General features: G+C 39.1%; 2 protein-coding genes across 39 annotated transcripts in view; one reads left to right on the top strand and one right to left on the bottom strand.

The window, feature by feature from the left end:
* ank2b (ankyrin 2b, neuronal) overlaps positions 1 to 5722 on the top strand; it is a 176110-nt gene extending 170388 nt beyond the window's left edge. For all 32 annotated transcript variants that reach the window (XM_028037792.1, XM_028037814.1, XM_028037787.1 and 29 more), the window contains 2 exons: positions 135 to 226; positions 2911 to 5722. In XM_028037792.1, coding sequence (XP_027893593.1) covers positions 135 to 226; positions 2911 to 3121 — 303 coding nt within the window. In that variant the 3' untranslated portion in view covers positions 3122 to 5722. The remainder of the gene's footprint in view (positions 1 to 134; positions 227 to 2910) is intronic.
* A 4888-nt stretch (positions 5723 to 10610) lies between these two features.
* The window catches only part of camk2d1 (calcium/calmodulin-dependent protein kinase (CaM kinase) II delta 1), a 127816-nt gene continuing 114864 nt past the window's right edge, over positions 10611 to 23562 (bottom strand). For all 7 annotated transcript variants that reach the window (XM_028037815.1, XM_028037818.1, XM_028037820.1 and 4 more), the window contains 4 exons: positions 16044 to 16119; positions 15855 to 15949; positions 11912 to 12140; positions 10611 to 11827 (listed from right to left, as the gene is read on the bottom strand). In XM_028037815.1, the coding sequence (XP_027893616.1) occupies positions 11824 to 11827; positions 11912 to 12140; positions 15855 to 15949; positions 16044 to 16119 (404 nt within the window). In that variant the 3' untranslated portion in view covers positions 10611 to 11823. The remainder of the gene's footprint in view (positions 11828 to 11911; positions 12141 to 15854; positions 15950 to 16043; positions 16120 to 23562) is intronic.

Raw genomic sequence — 23562 nt, 5'->3', positions numbered from 1 at the left:
CCGAATAGAAAAGTTGAGATTCTGATCTGCTTGTTTTCTTATCTGTGCAAAGTGTGATGTTTTTCAGTTACCTGTTTGCTGAGCAGAAGTTTCTCTACCTGATGTGTCTCCTCTCCCTCACTTTTCCCCTCCAGGCTTTGAGTTATGCTGGAGGTTTTGGCAAAGTGCTGCTGCCTCATGTGGTAGAGAAGGAGATGGTACAGGAGGACGGTTCTGTGGTTAAAAGGTTGGGCTATGTGAAGACAAGCTGTTAGGCATGGTGTGACTTCCCCTTCTTATCTTCAGTGCCTAAACTTTGCAAAGAGTAAAGTTTTGGCTCTTGATTTGTTCCAGTTTTGAACTAACTGATTGCTGTTGGGGCAAGACACAAATTCTATGAAAAACTGAACTCACTTATAGGTACACTTTAAAGATTTTGCTGTAAATCTGTTCTGTCAGAGCTTCTACCCAGGATGCATTACTGTATACTGGAGCAGTATTACAATGAAATGAAATGTACCCGATTTTGAAGAGAGCGGAAAATCATAATATTTAAATGTGGCAAGTGTGGTGAGTATTTATATTTGGTCTACTTGTTCAAGACTGGCAAATAATTCTGCTCCTCAAAGAAGGAAAGCAGGGTTTGTTCAAAGCTTGGTTTGATCTGAGTGGAGAACTTTCCAAAGGGTCACTTAGTTGTCAGAGCCTTAAGATTCTTAGAAGCCATGGTCAACAAGGTACCTTTAGGAGTGGATGACATTTTCTTTGAGATCCAGAAGACACTTGATGTTATGGGGTTGTTGTGGTTGACACGTATCTCAGTGTTACAAGCAGGAAGACAAGATTGATGGTCACAATTTGTAATAATCCCAAAGGAAAATACATGTAATTCAAACTATTAAAGTGTCATCAAGAAGTTGTTATAGATGTTGATGACTATTGCAAGGATCTTCTGTGTTAAGGTGTACCCAAAGAATCTTCAGAGGTTCCAGCACAAAACCAGCCTTCTTTATCTGCTTATTGGGCTTTTTTAAGCCTCTGATGCTGCTACACCAACCCAACAGATGATGGCAGAAGAGAGCGCACTCTCCACAGGAGGCAATTTTTCTGCAATCATTGAAGGATCTAAGTTTCCTCGAGAAGTCCAATCTGCTCTGTCCCTTTCTGTCCCTGAGCTCATCCCCAACACAATGTTGGACTCCATCAAAGCTGACTCAACAGTTCTGTTCATGGTGTTCATGGAGGGGATTTTAAGATGCCAATTGTGGAGAGGAATTTAGGAAATGTATCTCCTGAACCTTCTCCAGTCGTTCACGGCTGTGTCATCAATACATAATGTTTGTGGTTGAAGTTGGGTTTTATGGTTTGCTGTTGGGGCAAAAGTTGGGATCATAAGAGCACATCATTGGATGAATTCAGTCAATCAATCCATCAGTATTGATCCCAAAGGGAAATGAACCAGAAAATTTCTGCAGCCAGCATCTTCTTCATTTCAGCATGAAAATCAGCAATGCTCTGCATAAGATGGGACTTTAGTTCCATTAAGAATAATATAGTAATGATTTATTGTCTTTTTATCTATATTAGAAACATAAAATAGAATGAGGAAAATAAGTATTTGAACACCTGTGAAAAGTAATATTAATATTTGGTGCAGTAGCTTTTGTTTGCAATTACAGAGGTGATTGCAAACAAACAAACCAACAGCTTTGGTTTCCTTAGTTTTTCACCAAGTTTCACTGGAGCAGATTTTGGCCCCGTCCTCCACACAGATCTTCTCTAGATCAGGTTCTGGCCATTCCAGAAGCCACTCTTTGGTTATCCTGGCTGTGTTCTTTGGGTTATTGCCATGTTGGAAGATCCAGCCACGACCCATCTTCAGTGCTCTAACTGAGGGAAGGAGGTTGTTTCCCACAATCGAGACATGGCCCCAGTCATCCTCTCCTTAATAAGTGTAGAACACCATGTGCAGAAAAACACCCCAAAGTAGGGTGCTTCAGTGTTTTTGGGATGGCACTCATCATTCTTTGTCCTCCAAATACGGCGAGTGGGATTAACACCAAAAAGTTCTATTTTGGTCTCATCTGACCACATAACTTTCTCCTCTGGATCATCCAAATGGTCATGAGCCAGAAAGATTATAACCCTGAAGATTATAACTCCAGGGTTATCTTTCAAGTGTTTCTGAGTTTTATTGCAGTTTAATTTGAATTGAAATTAGCGCCTTAGAAATTAACTTCCACTAAATGCAATGTTGGTGTAGTGTTGGTTAGTGGAGCTAATGTTTAGGATTAGCGGCAGCAGTCAAGATTAGTACTGGATGGATTGATGGCAAGAGTGGTTGACGCCATCCTGCCTCTGGTCTAAGGACATGCAGTGTGAAACACTTCAGGACTTAATAAAGCTTTATACGACTTCATACTTTAGGGTTAACACAACTAACGTTTTAGTTTGTGGTGTCGCCACTGATCACAGGATGTGGCAGCAGATTAATCAAGTGAACTTTTTAGTTTTGTTGGAAATCGGAATTCTGGAAACCAAAAATGTTTTACCAACCTCAAATGGTAGAATCCAGATTGTTGGGAATTTGAACTCACGTCTATGTTTGGTTTATGTAATTATTAATAATTGTAATCAATAAGTTCTTGTCAATTAAATTATTAATAAAATTAAATATTCTTTAGTTTTTAACTTATGAACTCTCACGAAGGAATGAATTCAGATCAGCAGAAGAAACTCTTCACACAACAAGGAATGATCATTTCTTAAGAGTCTGAGGATTTATTAATACAATACTAAATCAGGGAAATAACATGCCGTTCCATGTTGCTCTTTTTCCCTCCAGGTCTGTCAGTAATTAAGTGTGTTCATATGTTCTGACCTGACCTGACTGTCAGTCTCACTCCTCTTCATGTCTGCTTCCTCCTGCAGAAGCCAGATGTTTAAGTCACGCAGCCAGAAGAGGACCGTGGTGACGGATGCCCAGGGGAAGCATGTACACCTGGAACGTCTGGACGACACCCCGGACGCTCTGCAGCCTGATGCCCTGCAGCAGCACTTGCGCCACCTGCTCCAAAGGTACTGTGAGGATGGCCAGGAGGAGGAGGAAGATGAGGAAGAGGAGCAGGAGAGCCATGACTGAGCAGCTACTTCCACTGAACTCTTACTACATTTTCCGAAATGTTTGGTGACATTTCTCAGAACCAGATGTTCTCCTCTCCAGTTGTTGGTTTGTAGATTTCAGAACAGGATTTGTGCTTTAACAATTTTTTTCCCATTTACATTTTTGACCAAAGAAAGCACCTCTCAAAGTTTTAGATCTTTTATTTCATAGTGTTCAGTGCATTGTTGTTCAAGGGAGCTTCTTGCACCTCATTCATGGGCCTCTTCTTCAAGAACTTTTGTAAAGATTTATACATAAAGAAGATGAAAGGAATCTAGATGTGGCTGGACAGAAAATCTACAAATTGTTACAGCATTTAATACAGCATGAAAACCTGCTGTACATGTACTGATATAGCTGGAGAAATTACTCATAACATTACTGTTCCATGGAGATAATAAAATGGTGATGTGTGTGTGTGTTTCAGAGCCAAACCTATATCATCATAGCATCATGCATCAACCCTTATTTCAGTTTAAGTCCAGTGTGTCACATTGTAGCGTTGTAGAGCCTCCTCTGGCATGTGACTGTAAATAGTGTGTTTATTGAAAAAGAAAGTAGTGATGAGGAATGTGTCACCTGGAGCACCTCTCCCCACCCATAGGTTCTACTTTGTTCTGCAAACTGGAATTCCAAACTTTTAACAGCGAAAAGTCTAAGTAAGATTTGCTGGTCAATACAAACTCATATTTCTCTGAAGACAAGTTTATGAAGAAACTGCTGAATGGAATTGGCTTTGAAAAAGACTTGTTAAAGGCTGGGGGTTATGTGAGGTAGTAATCAGTAGTCATTCCTACTTGTGCAGTAGAGCAATGTTTTATTAGCCTGGCCATCACTTTTGTATGCAGTTCCACTTGATTCTTATTTCCCTTCAGTGCTCAGTCTCATTGAGTTTCATTTCTCTCATAGATTTTCTACCAGGCCAATCAGCAAACAGCAGATATAGTGAACGGTGACGTTGATTTTTCTGCACTGTTTTAGAATTGTAGTCTATCTGTAGTTTTAGCAATGGCAGCGGAAGAGAAGGAAGCTTTCAAATATCAAAGTAACATTAACAGCAGCATCATTTAGATCAGCTCTCCTCTCTTCACAGTGGATCAAATCTGATCGTTGTTCACAGCACAGCACAGGAAAGCTTCTTAGCATAGAAGTGGCACATATGTAAAGGGCAAACATTAGCAGTTGGGTAAAATTTAAAACTTCAACACAGTCCATGCCTCCAGGAAGCTATCGTTTTGTTCTCTGAACGAAGTGAAGTGGCTGGTTTTTTACCAGGATAACAATTTATCGACATGAGTTTACTTAGAAAGACAAATTAATGAAAGCAAATAGTTGACAGCAAAGCAGATTTCCACTTCAAGGTCCTGGTGTTCCTCTCAGTTTCTACAAACTCAAGCTGCTTAAACCTGACAAGCAAATGCCCCATTTCACACTATTTTAAAGAATTTTTCCTCTTCAGCTTCTTTGGGAAGGAATTCTTAGACATAAGGTAAAAGAGAAGAGATTTATCACCACAACAGTGGGCAGTGGAATTCTTTAAAACTAGCTTTGTTGTTTTTGTCAACATCTGCTTCTTTAGCTGCTGTGTGTTTGGCGCCACCCTCTGTCTGGGAGCCTTACAGGGACCCTGCGACAAAATGTATCTTATACATGGGCTTTGTGTTGAAGTGGACAGCAGAGCTTTGAATCAGGTTCTCTGAAGCAAGTCGAGCTCAGACGTCCCTAGGCAACACTGTAGTAATTATAAAATGTGATCTTATTTCATGTGTTTTGTTGCTGCTTGCAAAGCTGGACATCTGCATTTCTATATAAAATAGTTACAAGTGGCTGGTATCAGTCCACGTGATCGGCTGAGACTCGTTTTTCAATCTCTGTATAATCACAGGTAGAAGCAGAGGGACATATGGGGCTATATGGTTAGTTTGACTAAATCTGTCTGATTTAGCTAGATAATTAGCTAAACAGACTGATTATTGTTAATTCTAAAGCTGACGACCAACTAAAATCAAAACTGTTCTTCAGTCCAAATCAAATCTGATTGTCCTGAAACAGCCTTTGTGAAGGACCTGAGGTTACGAGGTACTGTTGTTACCACTGTTCACTCAGAAACCAGCTGAAGTCCAGGCTCTTTCTTGCATGTCATCACAAATGTTTCCTTTCTTATTTATTCCCATCATTTTTAGACCTGCAGCACCTCGAGCTGACAGTGTGTGTTTGGTTGTGTGTTTGAAAGGGTTCAAAAGCTGAATGTAAATACTGAAAATTGACATGGTGTGTTTTTTGTGCTCTGGCTATTTTGGTTTTGTTGACCAGACTGATTAGGTGCAGTGATCACTTCATGTTTTACTTTGCCACTGAGTGTGATGGAATGGCAGAACAAAACCTGTGGTGTCCACAGCAGTCAATGATAGAAGCATCTTGTTTCCATGGTGATCTCAATATATCCATATTAACAATGCAAGTATCTATGCGGGCATGTATGACTGAATTATTCTTAAAATAAATGCACCTGAAACGTCAAAAGGCATAGCAGCTGCAGTGTGTACATGGCAAAACAATAAACTGTACATGTGCCCAACAGGAAGTGATGTCATTATTTTCTAATTGAGGAGCATTCAACTTAAATTGACATATTTCCATTTTCTAAGACTGGAAGCCTGACCTGCCAATTCCAATTTCGGCGAATACGAGGGTGTTTTTTATCCCGAAAGTCAATACAGATAAAAAAACCCCAACAAAAACAAAAACAGTCTGACTAAATATTTAGTCAGCGGCTAAATATTTAACTCTAAGCCAAATAAAACCTCAAAGGTTGAGCCCACTTTGACAAGTGTATTTGCTTATTAGTTAAATATTCACTTTGAAGCTAAGTGTTTAGCTTCATTATAATTAGATTGGTATAGCTCAGAGCTAAATATCTAAATAAATAACTAACTGAATATATATTAACATGATGAAAATATGACTTTGAAAAATAAACAAGTTTCCACTCTTATGATGGGTTAATAACCTAAATTATTGTAGTTAACTTTTGATTGTGTGACTTTACACTACTGCTGGGTTTCAGATGATGTAGAATCGACGTCACCCAATGCAAATTGAGGGCAAGAATGCCCAAAGTCTGAGTCATGTACAGTTGCTCCAACTGTTCTTATAGATAATGATATTATAGATAAACGTTATTTTCGTTTTGAACAAAGGGAGTTAATTTTAAAAAACCTACAAAAGACAAAGAAAAAAGTGGATCAACAATCTCCGGCTGCCCAGTATATCGCCGGGGCACCGCTCCCTGCCATCAAGGACATCTACAGGAAGCTGTGTTTGAAAAGGGCCGGGAAATTCACAAAGGACTTCACTCACCCAGCACACACACTCTTTTCCCTCCTACCCTCTGGGAGGCGTTACAGAAGCCTACGGACCAGAACCACCAGGCACCGGAACAGCTTCTTTCCCACAGCTGTCACGCTTTTGAACGCCTCCTGACATAAAACATAAACTATAAGGACTGTACTCCCCTATCCTCTCATACAACAATAACACATGGACTATTCACACACACACACACACATCATGGACTGTTTTCTTCACACACACATACAACCTGTAAATTTTATCTGCCATTATTTATCTTGTATTATATTATATACATATATAATCCATTCCCTAACATTCTTGTATATTCTGTATAATCTGTGCATAAAGCTCCCATATTTATATTTATATTTATACACAATATCTATATCTCTTGCTATAACCCCTTATAGTCCATACATACATAGTCTTGTACATCTGTAAATAAATATTTATATCTCATAGAGCACTTCTGGATAGATGCAAACTACATCTCGTTGCTTGTACCTGTGACAGTGCAATGACAATAAAGTTGAATTCTATTCTATTCTAAAAGCAGGAGGTGCAGAAACTAACAATGCCACAGTTTGCAGCAACCACTTTCCACCAGGTAGCGATCACATCGTTTAAATTGTATTTTCGAATATTTTATATTTATTTTGGATATTTTCGGATAGTTACTTAGTTACCTTACATTTATATGCAAGGTAAAATATATTATTTTTACTCCCCAGCTTGGTAGTCTGCAGAGTGCTAATGTTGTTAGCAGCTAATTCAATGCCGAGTCCCAGACAGAAAATATATTTATTCAGTGGGACTTTCATGCAAAAAAAAAAAAAAGCTAAATAAATTAAATATAACCTACACAGCATACAGTCACAGTGAGCTGTGACTATTCCCCCACATGTCTGGACACAAACATGGGATTTCTGTAGGTCGCTGTGAAATGTTGAACTTGAATCCAGCGTCCTACGACTCAACAACTACGTACAACTCCAGCATGAATTTGGGTTTACAGAAGCTAAATAAATTATTTACCAGGAAATCCAAGCTCATACAAGTAACATGGGTTAGTTCATTGTTAGCGGTAGCATAGACTAATTACTATGCTACCGCTCACTACAACTCACTACTCACCAGGCAGAAACCAGTCGATCCTAAATGATTGACCCAACCTGAAACTATAATTTTATTCTCCAGGCTTTTGAAAACTTTCACCTGGCTCATCATATAATATGAGGTCTGCAACTCCAGATAGTTAGTTATGTGGATCGTTGCAATACCGGGTAAATCCTCAAGATGATAAGAGAAGTCTTTTTTTTTTACCGAGATAATATGGATCATATCCTAAATATACGCATATTTTTTCACCTCGACTGCTCCAGCCCATTTAGAGTACCGTATTTTCCGCACTATAAGGCGCACCACATTATAAGGCGCACCTTCAATGAATGGCCTATTTTAAAACTTTTTTCATATATAAGGCACACCGCATTATAAGGCGCATAGAATAGATGCTACAGTAGAGGCTGGGGTTACGTTATGCATCCATTAGATGGAACTGCGATAAAGGGAATGTCGACAAAATAGTCAAATAGGTCAGTCAAACTTTATTAATAGATTACAAACCAGCTTTCTGAAAACTCCACTCCGTTCATTCCCAAAATGAACAGCTGTTGCTTCCTCCTCTTCCGCACCATTGATAGTTAATGTTAAATTCTCTCTGCTGCTCTATGGGCTCTTTGCACCTCAGCTTAATGATGTACATGGAGCCGAAGCCCCGACAATAAGCTGGAGAGGTTTTAAGATGTTCGCCTCCTTATACACAGATACGAAGGTGAGTTTTACTTTCTTTAAACTTTGTGGCTAACATTAGCTTTAGCTTATGCTAGACATTTTTCTTGTAAAAATGTGCTATTTAAGTATCTAAACATTTTTCATCATTCATTAACGGACAATGTTTTTACCTTGTTTTCAAGTATATTACGTGTGTTTATTGTCGTTAGTGTCAGAGACCAAGTAACGGGGATTTTACGGTTCAGGCTTTTTGCTTCTGAAGCTTGAGGAACAACAAGCCCATAGCTTAACAGTAGAGCAGCTCTGGTGTCAGAGTTCTAGTTCAGCTGACGGTTCAGGTTCAAAGTTGTTGCTTTTAGAAAAATATAGCCGTGTTCCTTAAGGTCTCCGTGTTATTTTGCTTTATTAGTTTTGCATGTTTCTTGTGAAGTAGGATGGTGTTTACAGGCGGGTCAGTAGCTCGGCTGTCTGGCTCTGGTCTGCTCTCTCCTTCCCATAAACTCTCTTTCAGGCTGAATACGGAAGTGATTCCATGGAAATAACACAGGAGGTTCCTTTACCTTCTTCTTTAGGCTGAGGAAGTTGATCCGGAGTGAAGTGAAGGCTGCAAACTTTGCTGTGCGGCGTTAGCTTTAACTGGTAGCGACGAATATTTACAAGCCACTGTCTTCTTAATTCAGGATCGTTTGGAAATCCATGAAAACTTAAAAGTCCATTATATTAGGAAGACAGCAATGTTCATAGTATTGTTTTATTTGCGTCTGAAATACGACTTTGTCTCAGTGACGTGCGGTCAGGGGAGGCAGGTGAGGCAGTGCCTCACCAGCCATCATGGAAAGAAAGAAAATATATAATCATAAAGTAATTTAAATTGTTATATTCATCCGGTGGTTTGTACTAAAAAATATTTATTTTTCATGTAGCTTCACCAATTTCGATTTTTATTTGTTCAAAATCGCTGAATTTTCTTATTTTCCCATTCAAATGCTTGGAAGCGATGCCGGTGAGGCAGCAGCGAGCTCTGCCTCACCTTGGATTGCGCAACCCCTGGCTCTGCGCTGGCTGCTAAGCGGAGAGAGCATGTTGCTGTACGGCGTCAATAAAATGGTTTAAACAAATTTAATATGTGAACTTATTTCCAATAATTTAGCTTATGTATATAATGTACAGTGCTTTTTGTCACCAACTGTGTTTGTGTAACGTGTTTCGTGTAATGAGCGATTATAAACGGCAGAGAACAGGTTCGAGGTGAGGCAGGCAGTTCTCTTGCCTCATGGCAGGGGGCGCTCAAGATCCCAGACGTTCGTCTTGTTCACTCCTCAACTGCCGAGTAAGTGACAGCGAGCTAGGCTAAACGATTCTGGAAGCAAGTCAAGTGCAGCGATAGATTATAATAGAGATAGTGATTTTTTTCCTCTCGCTTATCCCGACTTTCGACATGGATGACTACATTACAACACTAAAAAAGTTTTCTCAAGTGGACTTTCAATCGAAGCAGGAGATAATAACCTTTATAAGTAAAGGTAAGACAGTAATAACATTTATTTTGTTTTGTTTTTTAAGGAAATGTGTGTTTTGTGAGCTACAGTTTGTATGTGTAAGGATGCAGAAGTGAAACATAACCTGTAAACTGCTGTCAATCTATGCATCTATTTGCAAATCTGATTCTGATGACGTCAGTGCCTCACCAGCTATGAACCTCACCGCACGTCACTGCTTTGTCTTTTCTAACTGTCATGGTAACTCAAAGCAAAAAAAGAGAGCCACATTTGCACATGCAGTTGTGACGTCAGTGCGACAGGTGCAAAGAGCCCATTCCCGTGTTCTACTGTGTGACTGATGGCCTTGAGCTTAAACTCGTTGTAAGCGTGTCTCTTAATAGGAGCCATTTTGGGGTCTTTACACAAAACCCAGCGTGCACCACTGGCTGCATCGGCGGCTGCTTTCCCCCTCTTCTTCTACGGGGAAAATAAAGTCTGTGTCTGCTTTCCCGTTTCTTCATCCACGGGGGAAAATGAAGTCGGCGGCTGCTTACCGTAGTTGTGGCTCAATATTGGTCCATATATAAGGCGCACCAGATTATAAGGCGCACTGTCGGCTTTTGAGAAAATTGAAGGTTTTTAGGTGCGCCTTATAGTGCGGAAAATATTATCGTACTCGCTGTGATCCATTTTGCTCTGTTTTGAACTAAAGAAATCCACTTCCAGACCTCCATCTGAATTTCACAAGTCATCCAAGTCAAGTGTCTGAAACCCAGCAATAGCTGCAGGTGGGTTTGAATAGTAAATACAAACACTGAAATTGATTTTAAAAATGCACATTTGTTCTAAATGACATTTTATTTGACATTTCCTTAATGCACATTAGGCTTGGCCCATCAGTATATTGTAGAAAGCATGATGTGATTATACCAAATAACTCCGTGAAGTTGTATAGACAAAAGAAAAAAAAGGGGAAAAAATCCAACAATGAAGAAAATGATCAAAGGCCCTGAACATCTCACATTTTGAGCCCATTTCCCTTTAATCCCATGGCGCCACCACAATGACAAGAATTAAGCATAAGAGGGTTACTATGATCATTATGATACTCATTTTCTATTAAATGAATAACTAAATAATAATAACTGAAACCTTAACCAAAAGTTGTCGTGAACTTGTACTTTGGACCAGGTGCTGAGAAACGTTGGCAAACAGTTACGACAAAGGAGGGAATCACAAAAACCGGAGCCTAAAAGAGGAAGTTATCAAGAGGAACAAACATCAATATCACATTATAAAATGTAACAAATTCGAACAGAGAAAATTTTCATCAAGAGCTACTCACTGTATGAGAATATGTAAGACTCTAGAAACTCCATGTCAGCTTACATTGTCACAGAACAGGCTCCCCCTACACCTGCAGAGGTGGTGGCAGTTGAAGCTGACAAAATATCAGGTTTTACTTGACTTTCCTTTTAGACAAACACCTAATACACTTGGTGGCACTAGCAAACCAGAGAGCTGAATGGATTTTCACTTTAAGGATGGATTCAAGAAAAAGTGCATTGATCACTGAAACTTATTTATCAAAGCAAGCTTGAGTCTGAGCATAACAGATGGCAGAACTGAAAAGATACATGAGCAAGAAGGAGGTACAGTGTGTGACATTTTGGTCATTGTGCCTCAGCGTTACATAATATATGAATACATGGAATGCTAAAAAATTTTTATAAAGTTTCACATCTTAACAGCCTATAAAATGACCAGGCAGCACCTGAAAGCACCCCTGTTAAAACATACAGATCTAAAAGAGGTGAAACCAAAGCTCAGGTAATAAACACACAGCACACATTCTCACTACAAAATCATTAATCCCTCGATTGACTTCTGTTGACTTTTCAACATGAGTGCAGCAGCAGCTACAATATGTAAACAACACACTGAGGGTGGAGCTATAGCAAAGGGATTGGCTTTGGGATGTTGGGTCCACATGGTGGGTGGGGTTTGGTCAGCTGTCTGGCTGGAGGCTGTTTGTGGTCCAAGAGTGTCACCTCAACTGCAACACATTTCACATGACCGTTAGATAAAACATGGTTTCACTTGATTTGTCACCATGTGGTTGTGCACCATATTTTCGTACTTGGTGGGAACGGTGAGTGAGCCGGAGCGGTGGAAGTGGATGTTCTGCCACTTGCTATCACGGCGGTGCCAGATGCGGGTCTCCTCGGACTGCATGGTACGCGGCATGCCGTTGCTATCGATGTACTGTGTGAGGCGGATGTAGGCGATGCAGGCCGCCTCGTCCCCTATCAGGTGGACGTGGGGGTTCAACAGGATGGTGTGGATGGGCAGTTTCCCCTTAGACAGAGCTATGGAGAACAAAAGTAAACCAACCGGAAAACCTGAGAAAACCCATGAACATACAGGCGATCTTCTTAATCTTTGAGCAGTGATGTGATAAAATGGAGATCTGAGTTTGGACAAAATACAGGTAGACTTTTTACCAGAAAATTTCACAATGCAAACATGAACATCAAGTCTTCAACCCAATGCTGAGCTCCAAGTAACCAGGTAACCAAGGGTACAGAAGCTGCAGTAGCCAAAACACTTACAGAAGCTACTGCATCACAGACAGCAGCTAATTCTGTGAAATTCAGTCCAGTCCAGACTGTAAACCAGCTGATCTTCTTTCTTTTTATGGCAGTTCAGTCATGTTTGCCTTACAACTTGAATAAGTTGGTCAGGCCATGAAATTAGCATATCATATAAAGTTCATTTTCCAGAGCAGGATTTTTATACCTATATTACCATGAATGATGTGATATGTGCCACAGTGCTGTGACCATACAGTTATACAGAAATATTTGTCTTGTGTCATCAGCATGCATGGTAAAAAATGTAACACTCTGAGAAAGGAAAACAATATAGCTATTGAATAATTTTAAGTGTATGAATACTTTTTATGTATGCAATCACACATTAGCAGTATATAACCTCACCAGCCACTTTATACACCTGTCCAACTGTTCATTAACACAAATGTTGAATTAGCCAATCGCATGGCAGCACCTCAATGCATTTAGGCAAGTAGACATGGCCAAGACGACCTGCTGCAGTTTAAACGAAGCATCAGAATGGGGAAGAAAGGTGATTTAAGTGACTTTGAACATGGCATGGTTGTTGGTGCGAGACGGGCTGGTCTGAGTATTTCAGAAATTGCTGATCTACTGGAATTTTCACGCACAACCATCTCTAGGGTTTACAGAGAATGGTCCAAAAAGAGAAAATATCCAGTAAGTGGCAGTTCAATAGGCCAAATGCCTTGTTGATGCCAGAGGTCAGAGGAGAATGGCCAGACTGGTTCGAGCTGATAGAATGGCAACAATAACTCAAATAGCCACTCGTTACAACCGAGATATGCAGAAGAGCATCTGTGAATGCACAATACATTGAACCTTGAGGTGGATGGGCTACAGCAGCAGAAGACCACACCGGGTGCCACTCCTATCAGCTAAGAACAGGAAACTGAGACTACAATTCGCACAGACTCACCAAAATTGGACAATAGAAGATTGGGAAAACTTTACATAGTCTGATGAGTCTCAATTTCTGCCCTACTATCCAACATTTGGATAGTAGGGTCAGAATATGGCGTCAACATCATGAAAGCATGGATCCATCCTGCATTGTATCAACAGTTCAGGCTGGTGGTGGTGCAATGAGGTGGCGGATATTTTCCTGGCACACTTTGGGCCCATTAGTATCAATTGAGCATTGTGTCAATGCCACAGCCTACCTAAGTATTGTTGCTGACCATGTCCATCCCTTTATGACCACAGTGTACTCATTTTCTGATGGCTACTTCCAGCAGGATAACGCACTGACATGAAGTGTGAATCATCTCAGACTGGTTTCTTGAACACGACAATGAGTTCACTGAACTCGAATGACCTTCACAGTCACCAGATCTCAATCCAATAGAACACCTTTGGGATGTGGTGGAACGGGAGATTTTCATCATGGATGTGCAGCCGACAAATATGCAGCAACTGCTCAATGCTATCATGTCAATATGGACCAGAGGAATGTTTCCAGTACCTTTTTGAATCTATGCCATAACTTAAGGCAGTTCTGAAGGGGGTCCAACAGGGTACTAGCAAGGTGTACTTAATAAAGTGGACAGACTGCGCAAAAACTTGACTTGTGAAAAGGTTACTGAAAGATTTTTCAGGTATTCAAAGAATACCTGAAAAACACCTTTGAGATGTTTTCTACTGGATGTTCATGTCTGAGCAGCTTTTCATTTCACAGCTACATGAATTTATCTCCTCTTCTGCACACTTACTTTCAGAAATGCTCAATATACTAGAGCTATAGTTACTACTGTAAAGGAAGAATTATTTATTAAAACTTTGAACAAAACGTTTGGCTCGTATCTTCCTTTAAAAGCCGGATCCTCTCGGCAAGCAGCGGGCAGCTGTAAAACGAAACTAAACAAGGCGTGTTGACGTCACAGATCACAGAGTTTAATTCATACAAAGCAACGCATGAATCAGTTAACAAAGCTGCAGAGGTACAGAGATATGCATTTTATCACAAAATAACAACAGACAAAGACAAACACGAAACACAAAGACAGACAAAGGCGCCCACGTGGAGAAAAGATGGAAAAAACTCTCTCTATTTTCCTCCTTACACGTCATCTTATACCAAAAAGGTGTTTCCGTATTTTAATTTATGCAACGAAGGCATTCCTCCTGTTGACCAACCGAGAGCCACCTTGGAAAAACGTAAACCTTCCCCTAAGTTTTAATGACAAAACTCAAGAGTCATTTTAGTTGTTAAAGTTATAAGTTAATTTCACAAAACCTATTTTACTCCTTTGGACTCAGCATCTCCCAAGATTTGAATCTTTGCCTTATCACGAACAATGATGAGATAGAAGTCTTTTTCAACCTGTAAAACATAACATTCAAATCATTCTCTTTTGATTCCGATATTGTCATAGTTAGTACATTTTCAAATACATTCCATTTACTAAATTAATACTTCTAACTTGGGTAATATACTTTCATCTAACACACTGTTGCTATCAATATTTAAAAGGTGTATCAGAAATTAAACCTAAATGTTTCCAAGATTCGAAGTCTGTGATCAACTCCAGATGCAGCTCAGAGCCCCTGGGAAACCCCCGACCTCCGACCTCTAAGCAAGGGAAGATATTATTTATGGCCTGCTAATTTAACGCCTTTCAAGAGAATAGTGTTTTGTGGCTGCTCTAAGTTACAGCCCTGCCAGGAGAATGTTTATCTCTGCTTAACATTTGTCCAAATAGGAATGTTTATCTCTTATACGCACATGGCATGAGATTAGCCATATTAAACATTCAACAATATCCATATTTCCTTAACACTACCTATAGCAACTTGTCTATTTGCTGCTCAGTAGTCATGGATTCACCTATTTTTATAGAGCATGGAGCTTGGGAAGCTGAAATACAATGACAAAATGCTACTTGGCATGCGATTGGCTGTCGTTCGCAAAGCATTCAATTCATTTATTGATTGTAACTCCAAAGAGCCGCTAATGTAGATATAGACATTAGTGGCTATGGTAGTCTTATGCATATTAATGTATGATAAGGTATATTTGTTGTTTGAACTATTAAAATAGGCAGTCATAGGAGTTTATAGAGGCGGTCTCAAATATTTTAAGATTTTAGCTATTTGCAGATAGTTATTGTCCCCAATAACTGGCCGTAAATACCAGGGGTCTACTGTACATCTGGACCTAAACAATAAAATAAATATAGAAAAATACAAGCTACATTTTTCTAGCTTATAGAAAAATCTAGCTTTATTTATTTTGAACAGACAATAAAAAGTAAAAACAGAAAAGTATAAAAAATAATCATGCCAATTGACATACAAACATTTAAATCTTCCAATACCAGAAAATCTCTGAACTACTTGTTATAGGAGTAACAAGAGAAAAAAAAGAGTATATTACCAACCAATTTTTGAATTGGCTTTCCAACAAGAAACCTTGAACCTTGAACCCAGAATTTTCAAAAACAACTTTACCGTTTTCAAAATAGAAGCGGTGAAACTCTGTGCCTTCGACCAGGTTTCCCAAAGCCTCAGGTTCAAATGATGTGAGACCAGGGTCACAAATCTTCCTGAAACAGAACACCAGACAATCACATTTGAGTTGCCTGAAGAGAGAAAGTTACAGCAACACATGTAGAGACATGTGAAGCTAGATGAACTCACGTGTAGGCCTCAAAGTCTCCGTTGTTGATGGCCTCAATCAGCTGTTCTGTCACTTTGATGATCTCCTGCTTACGGGCTGCAAAAGACACACTCAAGAAAGTTACTGTTTGTTGTAAACTGAAACACAAGTTGGAATTTTGAGCTTTATGAGAGCACTGATCCAACATTACAGGATGATCATATTCAGGAAGGGAAGCTCACATCAGTTTGAGGCATGGCTCACACACAGAGAAGAATGAATTAGAGGCTGGTTGGAGGTGAAGGTGATAGAACTCAATACAACATCAACATTACCTTTCATGCTAAAGAGGTAAGCTAGGAGACAATGAATGCAAATAGTAAGTAGTGCTCGGATACAGCATCCTTCACACAGAAACCTTTTGTACCTTGGACAGCTTCAGTGTTGTTTCCAGCTAACTGAACACTGACACTCTGCTGGCCGGCCACATGTCCAAGAATGGTCACCAAGACCAGGATACCACCTACTGATGACTGACACATGCTTCTGCTGAAAAGGTCTGAAAACAAGCCGCTCCGCTGTCACACTAAGGCAGGAGAAGCGTCCTGCATCCAACACCACCACCTGGTTCTGATTGACTGTTTGTGACGCTGCTGAAATACTGTCCTCATGGACTTTACTTTGCAAATAAAGACACTACAGATAAGGTTGCTGATGCACATCCAGCTAAAAAAAACAGCTCATTACAAAACTCAAAGCCCTGAACTTTTAGACAGATGAAGACAGAGTTGTGTGAAGAAGAGCCGTTTCCCAGTGAAAGTATGCAACTTTTATAAAAAAATCTATTTTTTACATATTTGTCACTGACCGATCTGTCTGAAGAAATGCATCGCTCCTGACCAAAATCCACCAATCAGAGCCAGGAGGAGGCTCTTAGCCCTGCCACAGAAACTGATATGATCGCTGCTTAATATGCTAATGGCAGAGAAGCAACTTACCTTTACAGGAAAACTGTTTACCTGCTGTGATTAGCTTTTACTACAGGTTCTGCTGTATCATAGCAGACAATCTGTTTAAAAAGTTGGGCTCTTCTCCCTTCTACCAGTGCTCCCAGTACTTTCTTGAAACAACCAATCAGAGTCAGGAGGCGGGTCTTAGTTATATGAATCTGGCCTGTTTGCTGGCCGCTGCCTCTCTCCACTTTCTATCAGTCTTATATACTGTCACCGCCTAGTGACAGTTTCAGGAAATATGTAAAGCAAAAAACAACTGTATGTAACTTTTTTTGTGAAAGTTACATACTGCATCTTTAACATTTTATCAAAATATCTTGTGGTGATAAGAACCATTTAGTATTTGTTTTGTGTAACTATTCACTAATATTGGTGTTACACAGAAACATAGTTGGGTGACAATAATAAATCACCTGTACTAATTGAATCAGCGCCTCCTAGTTACAATTTTTAAGTGACAATAGAAAACATAAACTAGGAGGAATGGTTAATGCAATACTTCAGGATTCGCTAAACTGTGAAAAATGTCCTAAAAGGTCTAAAGGTGCTTTAAGGTCTTTTTGACTCTTGAGCAACAGGGAATTGAGATAAAAAACACATAAACAACCCCTGACACTATACAAATCCAATACATATGTGAAACATTTCTTCATTGGCTTTAATGAGCTTTTATCTCTTATATGCATTGATTATGACTGTTAAATAATTTCAACATGCATGTTGACGAGTCCGAAGACAGATGGGCAATAAAGCTCTGTGATATTCTTGATAATTTTGGTCTAATTCAGCATGTTTAATAAACAACACACAATCAAGGACACACACTGGATCTGATTATCAGTAAGGGTGTGAATATTTCCACCCAGGGTGTGAAAAGCTGTCACATATTTTTTTTTAAAAATAGCTAAAAAGCCTTATTTTGTTTTTTACTTTTTTTGAGTGTTGATTCATGAGCTTGAGCGGACAAATTTCCAATCTGTAGCTTTTAAAAACAAATATGCATTCCTCTGTAGCTCTGTCAAGTTTCTATTGTAGGTTCCCGTTTTGTTTTTTTTTTCCCGGGAAATCTTGGTCTTTCATTGTTTTCTTTGTTGTTAAGATAGTATTTACGAGATGTTTTGCTTATATTTGTAAGATGCATTTTTAGAAGGGGTCCTGTGAGTTTTAGTGGAAGCCTTTTTTAAAAAAATAAATAAATAAAAGTCCAACACTGCAGACGTTCCACTGCACTCTGTTAAAGGGACCAGCTTCGCTTTGCATCTAGTGTTGGGATAAATCGGCTCATTTACAGAGTAGCTGGAAAACATTAAACTCAAAAATATGGACACCAACAATAGCGTCCATATGTTGCCCCACCTGATCATTTCTGTTCTCTTTGATAGAGTCCATTGACTCACTCAGCAAAACAGCTACTGTCAGAAAATGTTCTTTCACAAACAACAGAGCAGAAACTTTTAATCACATCTACTCTTCCACCTCGCCTTTTAGATGTAACCGTATAAATTTCATCCATTTGCTAATGAAAACGTTTAAAATATTCTTCAGTGCATCATAGAGACATGTAAGCACTATAAATATTTCTACCAATGCTAAAAAATTTGGAGGTAATTCCACAGATAATTATTGGTATTTGTAGAGTGGAAACATAAAATTGTGAGCCATCAGCTGGAAATCATCTTTTCCTTTGAGACAAACGTTGCCACATATATCATACTGCATGAGACCATGACAACACATGGGCAGGCACACTGTGGTCTATTTATAGATTGTGGTCTATAAATAGACCACAATCTATATACCACAATAGACTGTGGTCTATTTATATTTATAGATCAGTTAAAGGATTTTGAGACAAAGCAAGATTCATTTTGTAATCAGCTGTTATATCCATGTGGTTTTCAATGTGTTACCTTTTGCAGCTGAAACTATATGAAATCTGTCATTAGATGTTCAAATCTGTTTTTGAATAGTTTCTGAATTAATATATTTTATATTGAATTTTTCAATAGAGCTCGGCTCTGTTTAGCAATTGTTCTAAAGGTTGCCAAAGGTGGTTTTCAAAACATGAACATGAGTGTTTAATGTGTTTTCTTCAGTATTCCTGGTAAATGTGTCGTTACCAACTCTGACCAGTAGATGGCACTGTCCCCGAATTTATGCACTAATTTAGATCAGCAAAGTGTAACTATTGAGATCTGACACACTGAAAGGGTTTTTAACTCCAAAATCCCATTGAATTGTTACATCAGTATGAAACAATTAAAACATCCATTTTTTAATTGAAAGCAGATCCACAGCAGTTATCCACCTTTAACTTTAACACCTCGGATATGATTTAATACCCTGCAAATAAACAGAGCTAAGATCAGAAACACATTCACAGTGTTTGGATCAAATAAGCATTCTTAGCTCAAAAAATGTGCCAATGCTGTTAAAGATCTATTCTTTGAATACATATTTATCTACAATCTGTTTATAAAGGACATGAACTATAATGAGTTCTTTTAGACAACTGCTGTCCAAGAAGGTGTAGTTTCGCTATCTTTTAATAAGTGTCAAGGACAATTATTTGTGAAGCTGGTAATTTTAATCAAATTTACCAAGTTGGGGCACCACCTGATTATCAGAAATTACTAGCTAAACAGCTCTTGGTCTGTATCAGTTATTGTTAGAGGAGGTGTGGTATTGTAGAGCAACTGGTGTGTGTTCAAACAACCAGATCACAATACAAAGCACAAATGAAAATAAGACATTTAATTATTTGCTAATTAATTACCTGGTCTCAGACAGATGGATGCCATGTGACATTTGAAATCAGCAGCTCAGCTAATAAACCCAAAAGACACAAGAGTTGTTTAACATCTTAGTAACCTTTCAGCAAGACCTTAAGCTATGTGGTCAACCTAAAAAAAGCAGGTGTCCTTTTCCTTCCACATTGGCCGTGTTTATATCGACATTTTTTTAAGTACTGTGGTGGAAAATTACTACAAGTTAACATCTGCTAATCATGTTCTACTAAATGCTTGTGAACTCTCACCAAAAGAACTATTTGGGTTACATGTAGAAGGTTTGAAGTTGTTTTCTACAGCTGCATCGGAACCAGACTGTCTCGTCTCTTCTTTTCTGTTTTCAATTCCTTATCCTTGGTATAAAACTCATGTCAGCCTGGCTGAGCTTTTCATCCAGACCTGCTTCATTATTGATTGTCCTACAAGCTCTGTATTGTGCACAATATATGAATAAACCTGATTGAGTGATTTCACCTGACAGTGCTTGGTAAAATGAATTTTTTCCACAACAGTGCATCGTGAAGTATAATGTTAGAGAAGGTTGATGAAAATGGCAAAAGTTCAAAATAACTTCTTCAATTTCGCAAAAAAGGTTTTTCGCTTACTTGAGGCTTTGGATTTTCTGAAAGAGAGTTAATGTCCTAAGGGGGGATGGAAACCCATTCACTGAGTAAATTCTGACACAGCAAACTGTCCCATTGACTGTAGGCACTGTGCCTTACCAGGGGCACCAAACGCATAAAAATGTCTAAGCCTAACCCTGCGAGTCCAGCCTAGTTCACTTTTTTTTCTTTTTTGCGACTTTTTTGCATACAATTTGCACAACAGTTAGAAGAAAAAATAGCTAATGATGCAGTACTTGGCACACTGTCACAGAAAATTCCAAAACAATGCACCGAAGTGTGTGGTTGAAATGAAAGACGACATAAAAAGGTTCAACAGTTGAGAATAATTTCGTACCGTGAAATGGTTAAACTTGTATAGACATCCAATTGTTGAAATTAGCAGTTTATCTGAATAATTGCTGATTTTCTTCTTTAAAGCCAATGGATAAGGAACAGTATTATTTCTGTACTTTTCTCTACTTACTTACACTTGGAAAAAAAATATCTGGAGCAGTGTCCAGGGTTTATTCAAGGATTCAAGGTTTTTTTTAATTGTCATACCAACTTTGCTTGTTTGTGGTACAAAATGTATAGGACCTTAAAAGGACCCCGGACATCATGTAGGTTTCTTGATTAATCTTAAAATCACAGAAACTGCAGACAGTTTACCTGAACCTGAACTCTGTGTCTGTAGAACTTGGGTTAACTTTTTCAATGAAAACTGACCTGGAAAGAACAGCCTGTTGTCTGTTTGGATCTAAAACATTGAATTAAAAAAAATCTTGATAAGTAAAAATATCATCCTAGTTATCACCAATATTTCTAAGCAGCATGAATCAAAGTTAGGAAATGGACTTTAGCTCAGCTCAAGATTGTAGCTTCCTTCTGGCTATGTTACCATGACACTTACAGTGGGAGTCGGTGGGATCTTGGTCAGCCAGTGGCGCTCTGTGCTGGGTATCAGTGCCCTGTGTGGGGGCATACTGGGGACCGCAGTGGGATGCAGTGGAATGGTCAGAGAAAAGGACCAGGAGGACAGACGTGATGAAAAGGAGCAGGTAGGCAGCCATCAGTGACCATAGGATGAACTGGCTGCACTCTTCACCACTAGGCCAAACGCTTGGAGAATACCAGCAGGAGGAAAAGGAAGAGGAGGAGGAGGACGAAGAATGTGAGAGCAAAGGGGGAAAGGCTGAGTACTTTAGGTGCTTCAGGTGGAAGATTTGGTGACTAGAGTAAGGAGAGTGTGCTGAGGATGATGGGAAATGAGATGGAAATGCAGCAGGGATGACAAAGAAAATGAGATGGAAATATGGTAAACATGAAGAAATACATGCAGTATGAGCAGCAAATGACAATTTGTTCTTCACTCTTTAACCAGCAAGGAACAAATCACACTGACAACAGGAAACAGAAGACAGTAATGGAACCCTTTCTCTCCAAAATGGTGGCTCTGAGAAGCCTGCAGCTCCATCATGTTATGGGAGGTGCCTCAACAGAACAATCTAGGAACGGCAGTTCAGAAAAGGTACAGATCTGGCAACCCACTGTATTGATGCACTATACTGGCTGATGCAGATGACACTGTCAAGTTTTAGGGCAACATTTTCCCTGACAATTGCAACTTCATCTAAACCCCCTTAAAAAAATAAAAATAAATAAATCACAAAGTATTCAATATAAATGCACAGTAGGCAGAACTGGGCAAGGCAGTGGAATGGTCAGAGAAAAGGACCAGGAGGACAAATGTGATGAATTCAGAGAAAAGCCAAGTTGGGTACAACCTTTCATTCCTTCATCATTTCATACAGAGTTTTTCTCTAATAAATAGTGGTACTTCCAGTTTTTTTGACAATAGAAAAAAGTTTTCCATCCATCCATTCTTAGTGCAGCATCTCAAAAAGGCTGGTTCCTTTCTCCAGCAGTTAGAGGAGAGATGAGGTACACTCCATGCAGAAACATCCTGGATTCAAAGCCCTGACCTTCTAAGAACAGCTCCGCTTTGGAGCCCAAATCTTTTTCAAGTCCAATTAAAATAGAAAATTAAACAAGAATAGTAGTATGTTTTTTTTTTACACATCTACAAAAGCCAGACTTAGATATTGTCTCAGTCCATAATTCAGCGCTGCTAGAATTAATTGGCTCTCTTGGCCAATCTTTTCTCCCTCCTGTTTCTCTTCTTTCCTTGATTTCAAATTCAGATGCACTTTGTGGTCATGAGACCACATTTTCTTTATCTAGCCTAAATGTTAGCCCTCAAAATGCAGAGTTTTACAACTCTTTGTCTCAAAGTGGTGGGTAGGTCAGAGTCTGGACCTGACCTCCCCCTTTTGTTTAGATCCTGATCCTCTCTGGTCTTCACTCTGAGGCCTGTTTTATCCTGGTTTCATCCAGAGGGACTGGTCTCATACGGGTTCCGGAGGAGCAGATGTTAGCGCCATACTCTTGTTAATATTTTGCATTGTACCATTTCAATACATCAATCCCATTTGAAATTTGGTGTTAGAATTTGATATCTGCCATTTATATTGAGAAGGGTGGAGAAAGTAGCTGGTTGTTCTCCTGGATTTAGCCCGCATTTTCCAATATTTAATAATGATAAGCTGTTGATTGGTGATACCCTTATATAGGGCTAATTTATGGGGAGAGAGGGCTACTTACTTTTCAGGACATATGTACCACGTTTAACACGCCAGTTAGCTAATTTTTCATTTAAAAAATGAAAAATAAATTCTGTTAAAGGTACAACAAAGTTTATTTCAAGACTCTTATCAGTTATGGTTGAAGCAGACATACAGACCTCTCGTATCAGATTTGATTTGGAAGAAACACGTCCCAGATGTGGAACCATCATTTGAATGGGATAAAGTGTGGGCTAATGTGAGCTTAGCTTCTAGAAATCCTGATCATCAACAAATACATTACAATCTGTTTTTTCCCTTTTTCTCGCCTTTTCTTTTTTCATCTGTTGATTTTTGTGTTATTATATTAGCATTCACATGTATGTGAATTCTTATCCAACACTTTTTTATTTTGTAAAGTGCAAATGATCACCTGTTCTACAATGTAAAAGATAAAATAAAAATTTGATTTGAACCATAAAGAGGAACCTTTAGTCTCTACACACTCAACACATACCCTGATCCAAATCAA

This window comes from Xiphophorus couchianus, chromosome 14 (assembly GCF_001444195.1).
Source record: "Xiphophorus couchianus chromosome 14, X_couchianus-1.0, whole genome shotgun sequence".
NCBI lineage: Eukaryota > Metazoa > Chordata > Actinopteri > Cyprinodontiformes > Poeciliidae > Xiphophorus > Xiphophorus couchianus.
The sequence above is the reverse complement of the archived record's forward strand: the minus strand, read 5'-3'. Positions and strand labels throughout refer to the sequence as shown.